Raw genomic sequence first — 18,780 nt, forward strand, 5'->3', positions numbered from 1 at the left:
GGTAGTATAGTCATTTTCACAATATTGATTCTTCCAATCCAAGAACATGGTGTATCTCTTCATCTGTTTGTGTCATCTTTGATTTCTTTCATCAGTGTCTTATAGTTTTCTTAGTACAGGCCTTTTACCTCCTTAGGTAGGTTTATTCCTAGGTTATTTTATTCTTTTTGTTACAGTGGTGAATGGGATTGTTTCTTTAATTTCTCTTTCTAATCTTTCATTGTTAGTGTATAGGAATGCAAGAGATTTCTGTGCATTAATTTTGTATCCTGCAACTTTACCAAATTCATTGATTAGCTCTAGTTGTTTTCTGGTGGCATCTTTAGGATTCTCTATGTATAGCATCATGTCATCTGCAAACAGTGGCAGTTTTACTTCTTCTTTTCCAATTTATATTCCTTTTATTTCTTTTTCTTCTCTGATTGCTGTGGCTAGGACTTCCAAAACTGTGTTGAATAATAGTGGTGAGAGTGGACATCCTTGTCTCATTCCTGATCTTAGAGGAAATGCTTTCAGTTTTTCACCATTGAGAATGATGTTTGCTGTGGGTTTGTTATATATGGCCTTTATTATGTTGAGGTATGTTCCCTCTATCCCCACTGTCTGGAGAGTTTTTATCATAAATTGGTGTTGAATTTTGTCAGAAGCTTTTTCTGCATCTATTGAGATGATCATATGGTTTTTATTCTTCAATTTGTTAATATGGTGTATCACATTGATTGATTTGTGTATATTGAAGAATCCTTGCATCCCTGGGATAAATCCCACTTGATCATGGTGTATGATCCTTTTAATGTATTGCTAGTATTTTGTTGAGGATTTTTGCGTCCATATTCATCAGTGATATTGGTCTGTAATTTTCTTTTTTTGTAGCATCTCTGTCTGGTTTTGGTATCAGGGTGATGGTGGTTTTGTAGAATAAGTTTGGGGGTGTTCCTGCCTCTGCAATTTTTTGGAAGAGTTTGAGAAAGATGGGTGTTAGCTCTTCTCTAAATGTTTGATAGAATTCACCTGTGAAGCCATCTGGTCCTGGATTTTGTTTGTTGGAAGATTTTTAATCACAGTTTCAATTCCATTACTTGTGATTGGTCTTTTCATATTTTCTGTTTCTTCCTGGTTCAGCCTTGGTAGGTTCTACCTTTCTAAGAATTTGTCCATTTCTTCCAGGTTGTCCGTTTGATGGGCATAGAGTTGCTTGTAGTAGTCTCTTAGGATGCTTTGTATTTTTGTGGTGTCCGTTGTAACTTCTCCTTTTTCATTTCTACTTTTATTGATTTGAGTCCTCTCCCTCTTTTTCTTGATGAGTCTGGTTTAAGTTTTATCAATTTTGTTTATGTTCTCAAAGAACCAGCTTTTAGTTTTATTGACCTTTGCTATTGTTTTCTTTGTTTCTATTTCATTTATTTCTGCTCTGATCTTTATGATTTCTTTCCTTCTACTAACTTTGGGTTTTGTTTTTTCGTCTTTCTCTCGTTCCTTTAGGCGTAAGGTTAGATTGTTTATTTGAGATTTTTCTTGTTTCTTGAGGTAGGGTTGTATTGCTATGAAGTTCCCTCTTAGAACTGCTTTTGCTGCATCCCATAGATTTTGGATCATCATATTTTCGTTGTCATTTGTCTCTAGGTATTTTTTGATTTCCTCTTTGATTTCTTCAGTGATCTCTTGGTTATTTAGTAATGTAGTGTTTAGCCTTCATGTGTTTGTGTTTTTTACGTTTTTTTCCCTGTAATTAATTTCTAATCTCATAGCGTTGTGGTCAAAAAAGATGCTTGATATGATTTCTGTTTTCTTAAATTTACTGAGGCTTGATTTGTGACCCAAGATGTGATCTATCCTGGAATGTGCCGTGTGCACTTGAGAGGAAAGTGTAATCGGTTTTTGGATGGACTGGCCTATAATTATCAGTTAAATCTATTTAGTCTATTGTGTCATTTAAAGCTTGTGTTTCCTTATTAATTTTCTGTCTGGATGATCTGTCCATTGGTGTAAGTGAGGTGTTAAAGTCCCCTACTATTATTGTGTTACTGTCGATTTCCTCTTTTATAGCTGTTAGCAGTTGCCTTATGTATTGAGGTGCTCCTATGTTGGGTGCATATATATTTATAATTGTTATATCTTCTCCTTGGATTGATCCCTTGATCATTATGTAGTGTCCTTCCTTGTCTCTTGTAACATTCTTTATTTTAAAGTCTATTTTATCTGATATGAGTATTGCTACTCCAGCTTTCTTTTGATTTCCATTTGCATGGAATATCTTTTTCCATCCCCTCACTTTCAGTCTGTATGTGTCCCTAGGTCTGAAGTGGGTCTCTTTTAGACAGCACATATACGGGTCTTGTTTTTGTATCCATTCAGCAAGCCTGTGTCTTTTGGTTGGAGCATTTAATCCATTTACGTTTAAGGTAATTATCGACATGTATGTTCCTATTACCATTTTCTTAATTGTTTCGGGTTTGTTTTTGTAGGTCCTTTTCTTCTCTTGTGTTTCCCCCTTAGAGGAGAGGTTCCTTTAGCATTTGTTGTAGAGCTGGTTTGGTGGTGCTGAATTCTCTTAGCTTTTGCTTGTCTGTAAAGCCTTTGATTTCTCTGTTGAATCTCAATGAGATCCTTGCCAGGTACAGTAATCTTGCTTGTAGGTTCTTCCCTTTCATCATTTTAGATAAATCATGCCACTCCCTTCTGGGTTGTAGAGTTTCTGCTGAGAAATAAACTGTTGTATGTTATTTGTCATTTTTATATGACAGATGTTTGTTTGTATGTTATTTGTCATATGTTGTATGTTATTGTATGTTATTTGTCATTTTTCCCTTGTTGCTTTTAATAATTTTTCTTTGTCTTTAATTTTTGTAAGTTTGATTAACGTTTGTCTCGGCTTGTTTCTCCTTGGGTTTATCCTGCCTGGGACTCTCTGCGCTTCCTGGACTTGGGTGGCTATTTCCTTTCCCATGTTAGGGAAGTTTTCAACTGTAATCTCTTCAGATATTTTCTCTGGTTCTTTCTCTCTTTCTTCTCCTTCTGGGGCCCCTATAATGCGAATGTTGGTGCATTTAATGTTGTCCCAGAGGTCTCTTAGACTGTCTTCATTTCTTTTTATTCTTTTTTCTTTATCCTCTTCCAGGGCAGTGAAGTCCACCATTCTGTCTTCCAGGTCACTTATCCGTTCTGCCTCAGTTATTCTGCTATTGATTCCTTCTAGTGTATTTTTCATTTCAGTTATTGTTCATCTCTGATTGTTTGTTCTTTAATTCTTCTAGGTGTTTTTTCTTTAATTCTTCTAGGTCTTTGTTAAACGTTTCTTGCATCTTCTCGGCCTTTGCCTCCATTCTTTTTCCGAGGTCCTGGATCATCTTCACTGTCATTATTCTGAATTCTTTTTCTGGAAGGTTGCCTATCTCCACTTCATTTAGTTGTTTTTCTGGGGTTTTATCTTGTTCTTTCATCTGGAACATAGTCCTCTGCCTTTTCATTTTGTCTGTCTTTCTGTGATTGTCGTTTTCGTTCCACAGGCTGCAGAATTGTAGTTCTTCTTGCTTCTGCTGTCTGCCTTCTGGTGGATGAGGCTATCTAAGAGGCTTGTTCAAGCTTCCTGATGGGAGGGGTGTTGATGGGTAGAGCTGGCTGTTGATCTGGTGGGCAGAGCTCAGTAAAACTTTAATCCGCTTGTCTGCTGATGGGTGTGGCTGGGTTCCCTCCCTGTTGGTTGTTTGGCCTGAGGGGACCCAGCCCTGGAGCCTACCCACTCTTTGGTGGGGCTAATGGCGGACTCTGGGCAGGCTCACGCCCAGGAGTACTTCCCAGAACTTATGCTGCCAGTGTCCTTGTCCCTGCAGTGAGCCACAGCCGCCCCCCACCTCTGCAGGAGACCCTCCAACGCTAGAAAGTAGGTCCGGTTCAGTCTCTCATGGGGTCACCGGTCCCTTCTCTGGGTCCTGATGCACACACTACTTTGTGCGTGTCCTCCAAGAGTGGAGTCCCTGCTTCCCCCAGTCCTGTCGAAGTCCTGCAATCAAATCCCACCAGCCTTCAAAGTCTGATTCTCTAGGAATTCCCCCTCCTGTTGCCAGACCCCCAGGTTGGGAAGCCTGACATGGGGCTCAGAACCTTCACTACAGTGGGTGGACCTCTGTGGTATAAGTGTTCTCCATTTTGTGAGTCATCCACCTAGCAGCCATGGGATTTGATTTTATTGTGGTTGCGCCCCTCCTACCATCTCATTGCGGCTTCTCCCCTGTCCTTGGATGTGGGGCATGTTTTTCATGAATTCCAGTGTCCTCCTGTTGATGATTGTTCAGCAGTTAGTTGTGATTCCAGTGCTCTCGCAAGAGGGAGTCTGGTATTGCATTTTAAATTTCAAATTCCATTTGTTCACTCTCAGTATATAGGATAGCAGTTAACTTTGTATATTAACTTTGTATCCTGCAACCGTGCTGTAGTTGCTTTTTAGTTCCAGAAATTCTTTTGGCCGATCCTTTTGGATTTTTTTTTACATAGATGATCATGTCATCTGCAAACAAAGACTGTTTTATTTTTCCTTCCCAGGCTGTATACGTTTTATTTCCTTTTCTTGCATTATTGCATTAACAAGGCCTTCCAGCACAGTATTGAAAAGGAGTGGTAAAAGGGGGCATTCATAACTTGCACCTGATCTTTGTGGGAAAGAGTTTCTCACCATGAAATATGATGTTAGCTGTGGGGTTTTTGTAAATACTCTTTATAAGGTTGATGCGAAGTTCTCCTGTATTCCTGGTTTCCCTTGAGTTTTTATCATGAATATTGGCATTTGTCAGATGCCTTTTCTGCATCTGTTGATATGATTGTGTGATTTTTATTTTAGTCCATCGATATGATGGACCACATCAATTGATTTTTTAATCGTACCTGGGATAAATTCCACATAGTTGTGGTGTATAATTCTTTTTATACTTTTTAAAATTCGATTTGCTAATATTTTGTTGAAGATTTTTGCATCTATGTTTATGAGAGATATTAATGTGTAGTTTTCTTTTCTTGTGATGTCTTTATCTGGTTTTAGTATTAGGGTAATGCTGGCCACATAAAATGAGTTAGGAAGCATTCCCTCTACTTCTGTCCTCTGAAAGAGATTGTAGAGACTTGGTATAATTTCTTCCTTAAATGTGTGGTAGGATTTACCAGTGAACCCATCTGAGCCTGATGCTTTCTGTTTTAAAGGTTATTAATTATTGATTCAACTTATTTATTAGATACAGGCCTATTCAGATCATCGATTTCTTCTTGTGTGAGTTTGGCAGATTGTGTCTGATACATGTATTCTAAAGTAATTAAGGTTACGTTATATTTAACTCTTGGATTCTGTGCTTTTTATTTAACATTATAGCATAACTTTTCTCCAGTACTGTGAAAAATCACATTTTTAATGACTGCATGAGAGTCCATCCTGTGATTGTACCATAATTTTTTAACCATTTCTAAATGTTGGACATTTAGGTGGTTTTCAGGTTTTTACTGTTATAAATAAGGATTCAGGAACAAAAAAGCTATACGTAAAGATTTTTCTGTATTGAGGATTATTTCATTTTTTAAAATTTCTTTTAACACTAGCAGCTTCTTTGGAAATTCAGTTAACAAATACTGATTGAATACCTGCTGTGTGCTCATTATTGTTCTAGGCGCTTAGGGTATAATATGAAGAAAAAGGGGAAGCCTCTGTCCTAATGAAATACACATTCTAGTGGAGGAGAGTAAGATAATAAGTGCACGATAGTAATTTTAGACAGTGATAACTACTACATATAAAATAGGGTAATGGAGTAGAATATGTTAGGATGACTAGGAAGGCTTCTCTAAGCAAGTTACATTGACCTGAAGCATGAATGATATGAATGAAGCAAGATTTGGGAGATCATTCTAGACAAAGACCTAGCGAGTATAATGAGTTTGGCCTTTTCAAGGGACAGAAAGGCCAGTGTGGCTGGAGTGTGGTGAACAAAAGGGAGAATAGTAGAAGTTGAGGTTCGAGAAGTAGGTGAGGGTATATCTTGTAGAGCCTTGTAAGTGCCAAGTTAGATAGTTTGGATTTTAGTCTAATTGTAATAGGAAGCTGTTGGGGATTTTAACTAGGTGAAATTTATATTGTTTTAAAAGATCTCTCTGGCTATGTTAAGAAGGCCCTAAAGGGGAGCAATAGAGGAAGAAGGGCAGGTGGCTCAGATTAGGGTTGTAGCAGAGAAGATGAGGGTGATGATAGAGTCAGTAGGACAGGCTAATAGATGTGTGTGATGAATAAGAAAGAGAGAAGTGGTGAGGATTAAATTTAGATTCTTAGTCTGAGCAACTGAGCGGATAGTGATGCCATTTACTAAGATGAGAGGTGGATTGGGGGGTAATTAAGGAGGAAAAAAAAGCTGGATGTGTTAAATGTGAGTTGCCCGTGACACATCTATTGCTCTTGGCTGGAGATATAGATTTGGGTGTTATCACTATATGTGTGCTTTTAAAGACATGGGATTGGATGAAATCAGCTGGGAAAGGAAGGGAAGACAGCCAAGACAAGGCCCTCAGATGCTTTAGCATTGAGAGGTTGGGTGTGGAAGATAGGGCCTAGCAGACGAGACAGAGAAGGGTGGGTTAATAGATTATGGAATCAGGAAAGCCTAGAGAGGAAAGTGTTTCTAAAAAAGAAAGAGTGGTCATTTGTGTTAAATACCATTGAAAAGTGTTGGAAAATAAGGACATACAATTGACTATTAGATTTGACAGGGTCACACATGACCTTGAAAACAACTATTTTAGTGAAGGAGAAGCGGTGGAAGCTTAGTTGGAATATGTGGAGAAAGTAAAGGGAGTGGAAAAATTGAGACAACTCTTTTGAGGAGTTTTACTCTGCAGGGTCAAGGGAGTGTTTTTCACTAAGTATATTTGAGTGTTAATAGGAATGACTCAGTAGTGAGGAAGCAATAATTCCAGAAAACATAGTTCTAGGAATAAAGTAAATAAGTTTCCTTTACTTGAAAGTAAAGGGAACGGGATCCAGAGCACAAGTGCAGAGTGTGTGGGTTAGAGACGTTTCTTCCATTTTACAAGACGGAGGGCAGAGTCAGCTGTAACAGTTGCACTGAGGTTAGTGAATTTGTTGAGGGCAAAGTAATCTTCTCTAATTCCATCTATATTTATTCATTGAGTACAAGGCAGCCTCATCAGCTGCAAAGGAGGAAGTTGATGGTGGAGGACTGTGCTCATGAGGAGCTTGGAGGTTGAGAGGAAGAACGCAAAATTTATCAGCTAAGGGTTTAAAAGGATTATGTTATAGTGTAAAAATGCACATTTAAGATTTGTGAGCATAAATTTAAAGAAACACTGGTGCACAATTGTATATAAGAAGGGAAATATATGAAGATAACTGCTTTGAAGGAGACAGCCCCCTTTATGTTTGTTTATTGTGTTACTACTTTATAGTTATGATAAATTTAGAGATTAAATGCTTAAAATAACTTATGTGATTGTCGGATCTGATGACAGTGCTCTTACCTAATTTCTAATATCCAGGAATAGTAATAGAAAAGGAACTTAAAAGAGAATCTGTTTTTTCCACGTATTTCAAATGATGATGTCACAATATGGATGGGTAGTCACCTAGTTAAATGTTTTAGGATAGGAATACGCCTTGAAATGGTTACTTCTATCATCTTTCTCCCAAATCAATCTGTAACATTGTTGAGTACCCCTATATGTTCTGCAATTTAGTAGGCAGTATGTGGGATAAAACTTAACTATAAGATATTAAGTTAACTTCAAGAATATTGGAAAAACAGTCATGCTTTCTTTCTCATTAAGAAACTTGGAGCTATCAGAAGAGAACTTTCAGATTCCACCCACCCATCAGCAATACATCCAGCTCCTTTCTCACATTAATCCCTCCACTTGTGCACAAATCCCACCCTTTCTTCCCTGTTCCAGAAATTCTCCCTGTCTCCTGTATCAATATTTTTGATGATTTTTCTACTGGATGATTTCTGTGAGCATATAAAATATGCTCAAAAAATAGTCTTTTCAACAAGTAATGTTGAAAACAACTAAATATCCATATGTGAAACAAAAAGAACCTTAGCTATATTTCAGCATATACAGAATTTAACTCAAATTGAGTCATATATCTTAAATGTAAAAGCTAACACTATAATATTTCTGGGAAGAAGTATAGGAAATAGGGCATAAAAAGCGTGACTTCCAAAAAGGAAAATTATGAATTGAGCCTCATTAAATTTAAAACTTTTCAAACTTCCAGGTAACTGAGGACAGAGGCAGGTATGTAGTAACCTCGCAGAATCTCTTCCCTAAACAATGCAGAATTCACTTCACAGCTATGTTGTTTCAATGCAAAACCCTAGTCTCACCATTATTTAAACAGAGAATACCAAAACTGAAAAAATAACTATAAGTAAAAATAGAAAAACAAATTCCAACCACAGTTTCACAAGCTTTCTCCTCTCCAGTGCTGGGCTTTACAGGGAGAAGCTTAACCTAAAAATCTGAAACAATATCTTGACTGGATACTGTAAGAATAAAGACAAAGATAACTGTAGATAATGTTATAATCTGGTTAGTAAAATTGTTTCTCACAGGGCTAGCAATTCTGAAACAGCTTTATATATACTAAAATTAAATAAATAAATAGACTTTAGATTATGAGAGCCTAATAAGCCTTCCGCTCTTGGAGGAAGAAATTATACAGGCATACCTCAGAGATATTGCAAGTTCAGTTCCAGACCACTGCTAAAGTGAAAACAGCAACAGAGTTGAGTCATACGAATTTTTTAGTCCCCAGTGCATATAAAAGTTATGTTTATACTATACTGTAGTCTAAGTCTGTGATAGCATATGTCTAAAGAGACAATGTGCATACCTTAATTTAAAAATAATTTATTGCTAAAAAACGCTAACCATTATCTGAGTCTTCAGTGAGTCATAGTAGTAATATCAAAGATTGCTGATCACAGCCCACCATAACAAATATAATAATAATGAAAAAGTTTGAAATATTATGAGAATTGATAAAATGTGATACAGAGACACAAAGAGAGCAAATGCTGTTGGAAAAATGGCACTGATAGACTTAACATGATGCAGGGTTGCCACAAACCTTCAATGTGTAAAAAACGCACTATTGATGAAGCACAGTACAACAAGGTATGCCTGTAAATAAGGAAAGGAGAAGTCTTAAATGAACCCTGTGGTTTTGGATTAAAATCGGAGGTATTGAGATATCATCTCACACCGGTCAGATTGGCCATCATCAAAAAATCTACAAACAATAAATGCTGGAGTGGGTGTGGAGAAAAGGGAACCCTCTTGCACTGTTGGTGGGAATGTAAATTGATACAGCCACTATGGAGAACAGTATGGAGGTTCCTTAGAAAACTAAAAATAGAACTACCATACGACCCAGCAATCCCACTACTGGGCATATACCCTGAGAAAACCATAATTCAAAAAGAGTCATGTACCACAATGTTCATTGCAGCTCTATTTACAATAGCCAGGACATGGAAGCAACCTAAGTGTCCATCAACAGATGAATGGATAAAGAAGATGTGGCACATATATACAATGGAATATTACTCAGCCATAAAAAGGAACGAAACTGAGTTATATGTAGTGAGTTGGATGGACCTAGAGACTGTCATACAGAGTAAAGTAAGTCAGAAAGAGAAATACGAATACCGTATGCTAACACATATATATGGAATCTAAAAAAAGAAAAAAAAAATGGTCAGAAGAACCGAGGTGCAAGACGGGAATAAAGACGCAGACCTACTAGAGAATGGACTTGAGGATACGGGGAGGGGGAAGGGTAAGCTGGGACAAAGTGAGAGAGTGGCGTGCACATATATACACTACCAAACGTAAAATAGATAGCTAGTGGGAAGCAGCCGCATAGCACAGGGAGATTAGCTCCATGCTTTGTGACCACCTTGAGGGGTGGGATAGGGAGGGTGGGAGGGAGGGAGATGCAAGAGGGAAGAGACATGGGGACATACGTATATGTATAACTGATTCACTTTGTTATAAAGTAGAAACTAACACATCATTGTAAAGCAATTATACTCTAATAAAGATGTTAAAAAAAAATAAAATAAAATCGGAGGTATCAATACGAACTCACGGGTTTTTGTATTTAAAGGTTATATTCTATAGTTATTATAAAACATTGACTATATTCCCCATGTCTTGTAGCTTATTTTATACCCAATAGTTTGTACCTTTTAATCCCCAACCCCTATATTCCCCCTCCCCACCTCCCTCTCTCCTCTGGTAACCACTAGTTTGTTCTCTATATCTGTGAGTCTGTTTCTTTTTTGTTATACTCACTAGTTTGTTGTATTTTTTAGATTCCACATGTAAATGATATTTTACAGTATTTGTCTTTCTTTGTCTGACTTATTTCTCTTAGCAAAATGCCCTCCAAGTCCATCCATGTTGCTGCAAGTGGCAAAATTTCACTCTGTTCTATGGCTGAGTAGTATTCCATTGTGTGTGTGTGTGTGTGTGTGTGTGTAAAACACCTCTTCTGTTGATGGACACTTAGGTTGCTTCCATATATTGGCATTTGTAAATAACGCTGCTATGTGAACATTGGGGTACATGTATCTTTTTGAATTAATGCTTTTGGTTTTTTTGGATATATACCCAGGAGAAGAATTGCTGAGTCATACAGTAGTTTATTTGTAGTTTTTTGAGAAACCACCAGACTGTTTTCCACAGTGGCTGCACCAATTTACATTCTGACCCACAGTGTACGAGGGTTCCCTTTTCTCCACATCCTTGCCAATATTTGTTGTGTTGTTTTTGATGATAGCCATTCTGACCAGTATGAGGTGATACCTCACTGTGGTTTTAATTTGCATTTCTCTGATGATTAACAGTGTTGAGCATCTTTTCATGTGTCTGTTGGCCATCTGAATGTCTTCTTTGGAAAAATGTCTATTCAGGTCTTCTGCCCATTTTTTGATGGGGTTGTTTGTATTTTTTAATGTTAAGTTTATATATTTTGGATATTATCCCCTTACCAGTCATATAATTTGCAAATAATTTCACCCATTCAGTAGGTTGTCTTTTTGTTTTGTCAGTGGTTTCCTGTGCTGTGCAAAAGCTTTTTAGTTTAATTAGGTTCCTTTTTCTCTTTAATTTATTTATTTTTGGTTTTATTTCCTTTGTTTTAGGAGACAGATCCAAAAATATACTGCTGTGATTTATGTCAGAGTGTTCTGCCTATGTTTTCCTCTAGGAGTTTTATGGTATCTGGTCTTACATTTAGGTCTTTAATCCATTTTCAGTTTATTTTTGTATATGGTGTTAGAGAATGTTCTAATTTCATTCTTTTACATGCAGCTGTCCAGTTTTTCCTAGCACCACTTATTGAAGAGACTGTCTTTTCTCCATTGTATATTCTTGCCTCCTTTGTCATAGATTAACTGACTATAAGTGCATGCGTTTTTTTCTGGGTTCTCTATTCTGTTCCATTGATCTGTATGTCTGTTTTTGTGCCAGTACCATAATGATTTGATTACTTTAGCTTTGTACTATAGTTTTGAGTCAGGGAGCCTGACTCCTCCAGCTCTATTCTTCTTTCTCAAGATTGTTTTGGTTATTTGGGGTCTTTTGTGTCTCCATACAAATTTTAAAATTATTTGTTCTAGTTCTGTGAAAAATGCCATTGGTATTTTGATAGGGATTGCATTAAATCTGTGGAATGCCTTGGATAGTATAATCATTTTAACAATATTGATTTTTCCAGTCCATGAACATGGTATCTCTTTCCATCTGTTTGTGTCATCTTCAATTTCTTTCATCACTGTTTTATAGTTCTGAGTACAGGTTTTTTACCTACTTAGGTTTATTCCTAGGTATTTTATTCTTTTTGATGCGATGATGAATGGGATTGTTTCCTTAATTTCTCTTTCTGATACTTCGTTGTTAGTGTATAGAAATGCAACAGGTTTCTGTATGTTAATTTGTATCCTGCAACTTTACCAAATTCATTGATGAGCTCTAGTAGTTTTCTGGTAGCATCTTTAGTATTTTCCATGTATAGTATCATGTCATCTGCAAACAGTGAAGTTTTACTTCTTCTTTTCCAATTTGGATTCCTTTTATTTCTTTTTCTTGTCTGAGTGCTGTGGCTAGGATTTCCATCACTATGTTGAATAAAAGTGGTGAGAGTGGGCATCCTTGTCTTGTTCCTGATCTTAGGAGAAATGCTTTCTTTCAGCTTTTACCATTGAGTATAATATTATCTGTCAGTTTGTCATATCTGGCCTTTATTATGTTGAGGTATGTTCTCTCTATGCCCACTTTCTGGAGTTTTTGTCATAAATGGATGTTCAATTTTGTCAAAAGCTTTTTCTGCATCTATTGAGATGATCATATGGGTTTTGTTCTTCATTTTGTTAATGTGGTGTATCACACTGATTGATTTGCAGATATTTAAAAATCCTTGCATCGCTGGGATAAATCCCACTTGATCATGGTTTGCTAATATTTTGTTAAGGATTTTTTGCATCTATGCTTATCAGTGATATTGAGCTGTAATTTTCTTGTTTAGTCATATCTTTGTCTGGTTTTGCTATCAGGGTGATGCTGGCCTCATAGAATGGGTTCAGGAAGTATTCCTTCCTCTTCAATTCTTTGGAATAGCTTGATAAGGATAGGTGTTAACTCTTGTCTAAATGTTTGGTAGAAGTCACCTGTGAAGCTATCTGGTGATGGACTTTTGCTTGTTGGGAGTTTCATTATTGGTAATTTCCTTGGGGGAAATGTTTATTCAGATCCTTTGTCCACTTAAAAAATTGGGTTGTTTGTGGTTTTTGTTGTTGAGTGGTTTTCTTTTTTTTTGTATTCTGGATGCAAGTCCCTTATCAGATATATGCTTTGCAAATATTTTCTCCCATTCTGTGGGTTGTGTTTTTATGTTCTTGATGGTAGTCCTTTGAAGCACAAAAGTTTTTAATTTTAATGAAGTCCATGTTATCTGTTTTTTCTTTTATCACTTCTGCTTTTGGTGTCAGATCTAAGGACACCTTTGTTTCATCCAAGTTAAGTAAGATTTATGCCTATGTTTTAGCTCTTATATTTTGAGTAGATTTTTGTATATGGTTTGAGGTATGGGTCCAGATTCATTCTTTTGCATGTAGATATTCAGATGTCCAGCACCATCTATTGAAAAGACCTTTCTTATTAATGGAAAGGCAATTGACCATAAATATATCAGTTTACTTTTGGACTCTCAATTCTGTTCCATTGATCAACATGTCTGTTTTTATGCCAGTGCCATACTGTCTTGATTACTGTGGTTTTGTAGTAAGTTTTGAAATTGGTATGTGTGACTCTTCCAATTTTGTTATTTCGCAAGATTGTTTTTACTGTTCTGAGTTTTAGAATCAGCTTGTCAATTTCTTCAAGAAAGGCAACTAGTATTTTGGCAGGGATTGTGTTGACTCTGTAGATCAGTTTAGGAAGTAATACCGTCTTAACAATATTGCCCTCCAAGAACACGAGATGTCTTTCCATTTATTTAGATCTCTTAACATTTCTTTAATGGTATTGTGTAGTTTTTAGTGTATAAGTCTTGTACTTTTTTGTTTAATTTATTCCTAAGTGTTTTGTTCTTTTTGATGCTGTTATAACTGGAATTGTTTTCTTGATTTAATTTTCAGATTGTTGCTAGTGTATAGAAATACCATTTGTATTTTTATATTGATCTTATATCCTTCAGCCTTGCTGAACTCATTTATTAGCCATACTTGGGATTTATTCTGTTGTTGTTTGTGGATTCCTTAGGGTTTCCTATGTATGAGGTTATGTCATTTGCAAGTAGAGATAGTTTTACTTCTCTCTTTTATTTCTTTTCCTTGCCTAATTGTCCTGGCTAAAATATCCAGTATCATGTTGAAGGGAAGTGGCAAGAGCTGACATCCTTGTCTTGTTCCTGTACTTATAGGGGGAACTTTCAGGCTTTCACCATTAAATGTGATATTAGCTGTGCATTTTCATAGATGCCCTTTATCAGGTTGAGGAAATTCTCTTCAATTCCTAGTTTGTTGTGTTTTTTATTATGAAAGAGGTTGGATTTTTGTCAAATGCTTTTTCTGCATCTATTGAGATGAACACGTGTGGGGGTTTGGGTGTTATTATTAATATGATATACTTATTACATTGGTTGATTTTAATACGTTGAGCCAACCTTCCATTCCCACTTACCTTTTCTCTCCGTAATTTCTCACTGAGTATTCCCTGACTTGATGATACCACTCCAGACCATCCAGATGCCCAAGCCAAAAAACCCAAGAGTCATCTTAGACTGTTACCTTTCTGTTACTCTGTACATCAAATCTGTTAATTCTGTTTTAATGCCCTCCTAACTTTTCCCTCTTTCAGTTCATCTTCCACCCTGATGCTGGGAGTGATTTTTTTTTCTCCCAAAGGAGAAGTGATCATCTAAATATACTTGTGGAAAAATTTATATTCATTCCTTGCCTTCTACTGATGTACATAAACCATTACCAACTGTTTGGTATTTGTCTTGTTTTTAAAGACTTAGAGACTACTTTCTGTGAATTATGGGTGACCTTTCTGTTTTTTTAAATGGGATTTGTAATTTAATATTAATGTTATAATAGGAGGGCTACTCAATGCTATTTTTGGACACTAACATTTGGTCTAACTTTTATACAGTAAAAGAGTAAATGGGAGAGAGGGCTTAAAACAGATGAGATGAATACCAAATGAGAAGATGGCATGTGGTAGGGTTGCTACTAATTCATTGCTGTGGTTCAGTTGACCACTTGTGAGAATTCTTTTTTTGAGAAGTTTACACACACTACATCATATTACAAGATTATGAAGTCTGTCATAACTGTTTATTACATATACCATTGAAGTAGTAACTCTTAGCATGGATTTTTATAGAAGTTATTTTAAGGCCAAATTATTTTAAGTAAATAAGTAACTGAAGTCTAATTTTCACATTGATATAACAGCTCTGTAAGCAGTTTTAAATCTGTTTATTTATTTATTTATTTTGCAGCCTTGCATTGCATCCTGAACGAGTATTGGTGGCAACAGGACAAGTTGGGAAAGAGCCTTATATCTGTGTTTGGGATTCATACACTGTGCAGACCATATCAGTTCTAAAGGATGTTCATACACATGGTGTAGCTTGCTTAGCATTTGACTTAGATGGACAGGTATGTGATAATTTTTTTTCTTTTTCTAAACTGTGTTTTTAAAGTGTGTACTATAAGAAATTATTATAAATCTGTAAATATTAAATTGGAAAGCATTTGACAAAAAGCATTTATTCAAGGTGAAGGTGGGTAGAGGGGGTGGGTGGTAGATATATATAAGAAAAATAAGAATAATAATGAGTTTTTATTTCATTGTGTCAAGAACTTTTCAGTTGAATTAATTACTACTATTAGAGCCAAAGTGATTCTGTCTCGGTGGAACATTACCTGGTTGTTCTCGAAAATTTTACATATAACTCTTCTCCAGGTATCGTATGTTAATAGGAAAGATGGAAGATATCTTAGGAAAATTCACTTTCTCTAAGTAGCGCTGTAAACATTTTAATTTTTAGTTATTTTAAAGGTTTCTTTTAAAATTATATTTTTAATTGAAAATAATGAGGCAGTTTTTATAATATGAGCTATTTTATATAAAATCAAAGTTCATAACAAAAGATGTAATCTTTGTTCCACTTACTAATCAATTCCCAAATTATTATTTACTTCTAGTCATCAATTTTTAAAAAATTAAGCCAACAGCTCTTTTGTGGTGCTTTCATGGAACTTGTTGTACCGAAAACATATTTAAGAAGTGATAAGAAGTTGGGTTTTGCAGATTTAGTTAATTTATAGTCTTTAAAAGTTTTATAGTGAAATTAGTAATTTCACTTTAAAAATTATTTTAACTTTTAGAAGAATTTTAGTTGTCTGCTTTTTAATTCTTAAAATTAATTTTGTAGATCTATATTTTACAGAAACAGATTACATTTTGTTCTAGTCACTTGAAAATGATAGCCAGTAGATGTTTTATTTACAACTCTGAGAAATAGCTTCTTTGAGTAGCATAGATTAATATACTTTCTGATTAGTGTCTGGTAAGAGATCTATAAAGATGTAACTCGAACTTCTCATTTGAGGAAAAAATGTGTTTCTAGGTTTAGAACCACTGTGTAGCAGTGATTGGCAATTCCAAAACCGTAATTCATTTCCCATTTTTGCTGTTATTTTTCAAGTCCCTTAATATCCTCATATCAAAATTTCATTTTCCTTTTTAAAAGGAAGAGAATAATACTCTTTACTTACTTCACAGGAAATTATATTTTATGAAACAAACTAACAAAGTTGTTTTTTAAAATTATTTACCAAAGGTATTATGATATCAATGTCTGTATACTTTAAATATAGATATTTTCTTCTTAATTTTAAAATTGCCCTTTCTAAATGCAGTGTATTGCATGGCTGAGGAAATTCTCTTATATACAAGGAGAAATCATGCCCATAGCTTTTACTAGCTGAAGCTTTTAATTTTGCTTACTTTAAGCAACATATAAGAAAAGTCTTGGGTACATGCATTTTATTGTCACATATCTTCATAAGAATGTGCTACTTTAAAATGTAAGCTTATAAAAACATAATAGCTAAAAGTTATTGAGCACATACTAAGTGCCAGGCATTGTGCTAAGCCTACATTATCTCATTTAATCCTCACAACAACCCTATGAAATAGATACTATTATTATCTCTATTTTACAGATAAAGAAACTGAGACTTAGAGAGGTTAAGTAACTTGCCCCAGGTTATACAGCTAGTAAATGGAGCCAGAGCGGGAACCCAGGTCAGTCACACTCCAAAGCTCATGTTTTTAACCACAATGCTCTACTGCTTCCCAAACATGGAACTTAGGAGGTGGTTATTTATATTTCAGAAGGAATTCATCCATCTTAAGTACAGTTAAAACTTGTAAGGAACTGCTGCCAATTGAAGATTAAGTTAAGAGTATTTCTGAAATTATGTTAATGAGAAGATGCTTTAGTTAAGAAATATATTTGGGAACATATCTATTTATTCACTAATATCTATAAACTGTTTATGAAATACCAATTAGGAAATACTGTATAATTTTTGCATTTTCTACTAAATTTGAAACTGTAAATGATCAATTAAGCTTTATCCAATGAATGAGCCTCCCTGTTGGTAGTATGCTGAATTTTCTTTCCTCAGAGGGTTTCTTCTAAATGGATTGACTATCCATGCTAATACTGGAAGTCTACCTCTTTGAGAATAATTAGGGCATGAAAAGGCTATATAAATCCACATCAAACAGAGTTTAAAATTTCATAGTAAATGGTAGAGAGAGGGTAGGAGGAGGAGAATTTGATACTTTATCTTGAAAACACAACCATAATTTATAAAAACACATTCCCATATTTAACAACATCTAAGTTATAGTTAAAACTCTGCTAATTTATAGAATGAACTAAGAATAAAATGTTAATTTTTTAGCCTAATTTTGTCAATTATATGCTGGTACATGATTATGAAGAGTCGTATTTGCAAAAATATTAAAGGAGTTCACTGATTTTTCCAAGGACCTTTTAGTAATCTCTTGATATCTAGACATACCTCAAGTGCCTGTTGTATTATTTTTGAGTTTTCATCTCTTCCATTGCTCTGCCAGATCCTAATTTCTGATGGCTTTCTGTACGAATTGACCACTATTTACTACATTAAGTCCTAGATATTTTGCAAAATTTGTGATTTTTACTTTGTAACATTTGGAACAACTAGTCCTCACTTAATAAATACTAAGATCACAAGGACCCCTCACCCCCATATTGGAATCTTTTACGTTTGTCTATTATTTGAATATGTTTCACACTTGCAGGAACTCATGGAATGCATCTAGTTGTGCCTATTAAGATACTTTTCTCATTTATGTATTTAGTGTGCTAGAACTTTTTAATAAATGCAGTTGACCTTTGAACAACTCAGGGGTTAATCTGCATATAACTTATAGTCGGCCCTCCATATTCACGGTTCCTCTACATCTGTGGATTCAACCAACCGTGAACCTGTAGTACTGTAGTATTTACTGTTGGAAAATATCTGTGGGTAAGGGGACCCAGGAAGTTCAAATCTACGTTGTTCAAGGTCAGCTGTACTTCCGGTTTAATTAATGGACACAACCCAGATTTTGTTTGGGAATAGGATCAGGGAGGAATTTGGGAAGCTGGATAGAGGCTTCTTTATCTGGTTTTCTTTATCCCTATCTGACTGTTAGTTCTTAGTTATCTTGAAAGGAGCTGTTCCTTCTGTCTGCTTCTTAAATGTCAGTGTTCCTAGGAGTCTGTAGCCTTCCTTCCCCCAGCCCTCCTCACTTCACTTATTCTCTTTAGATGATTACTAGATCCATGACTTTAACTCCTGTATCAGTTAACAGTAGCCTCGGCTTCTCTTCTCAACTCCATATATTCTCCTTGAACGTCGTATAGACATACCATTTATTCCATGTTTAAAACTGAATTCTCTCTTTATTCTAACTCATTAAAAAACAAAGCTTATTCTTTCTCCTGTTTCTGGCCTAACTCTCCAGTCTTGTCTCCTGCCACTTCCCCGTTGGCAACTCCTCGCCTCAGCCACACCAAAGTACTAGCTCTTTCCTGAAAGCACCATGAGCTGTCTGATCTTGGTATCCTTTGGTCTTAAATGCATTTTCTCTTATTTTTCTACCCGACTGTCT

General features: G+C 35.6%; 1 protein-coding gene across 14 annotated transcripts in view; it reads left to right on the forward strand.

The window, feature by feature from the left end:
• Positions 1-18,780, forward strand: part of EML5 (EMAP like 5) — a 166,668-nt gene that overhangs the window by 17,159 nt on the left and 130,729 nt on the right. For all 14 annotated transcript variants that reach the window (XR_014260948.1, XR_014260949.1, XR_014260950.1 and 11 more), the window contains exon 2: positions 15,062-15,221. Coding sequence is in view for 11 of the 14 variants with exons in the window: in XM_082451170.1 (XP_082307296.1) it covers positions 15,062-15,221 (160 nt within the window). In the remaining 3 variants the exon portion in view is untranslated. The remainder of the gene's footprint in view (positions 1-15,061; positions 15,222-18,780) is intronic.

Source organism: Balaenoptera physalus (genome assembly GCF_965194825.1).
Source record: "Balaenoptera physalus genome assembly, chromosome: 2".
NCBI classification, from domain to species: domain Eukaryota; kingdom Metazoa; phylum Chordata; class Mammalia; order Artiodactyla; family Balaenopteridae; genus Balaenoptera; species Balaenoptera physalus.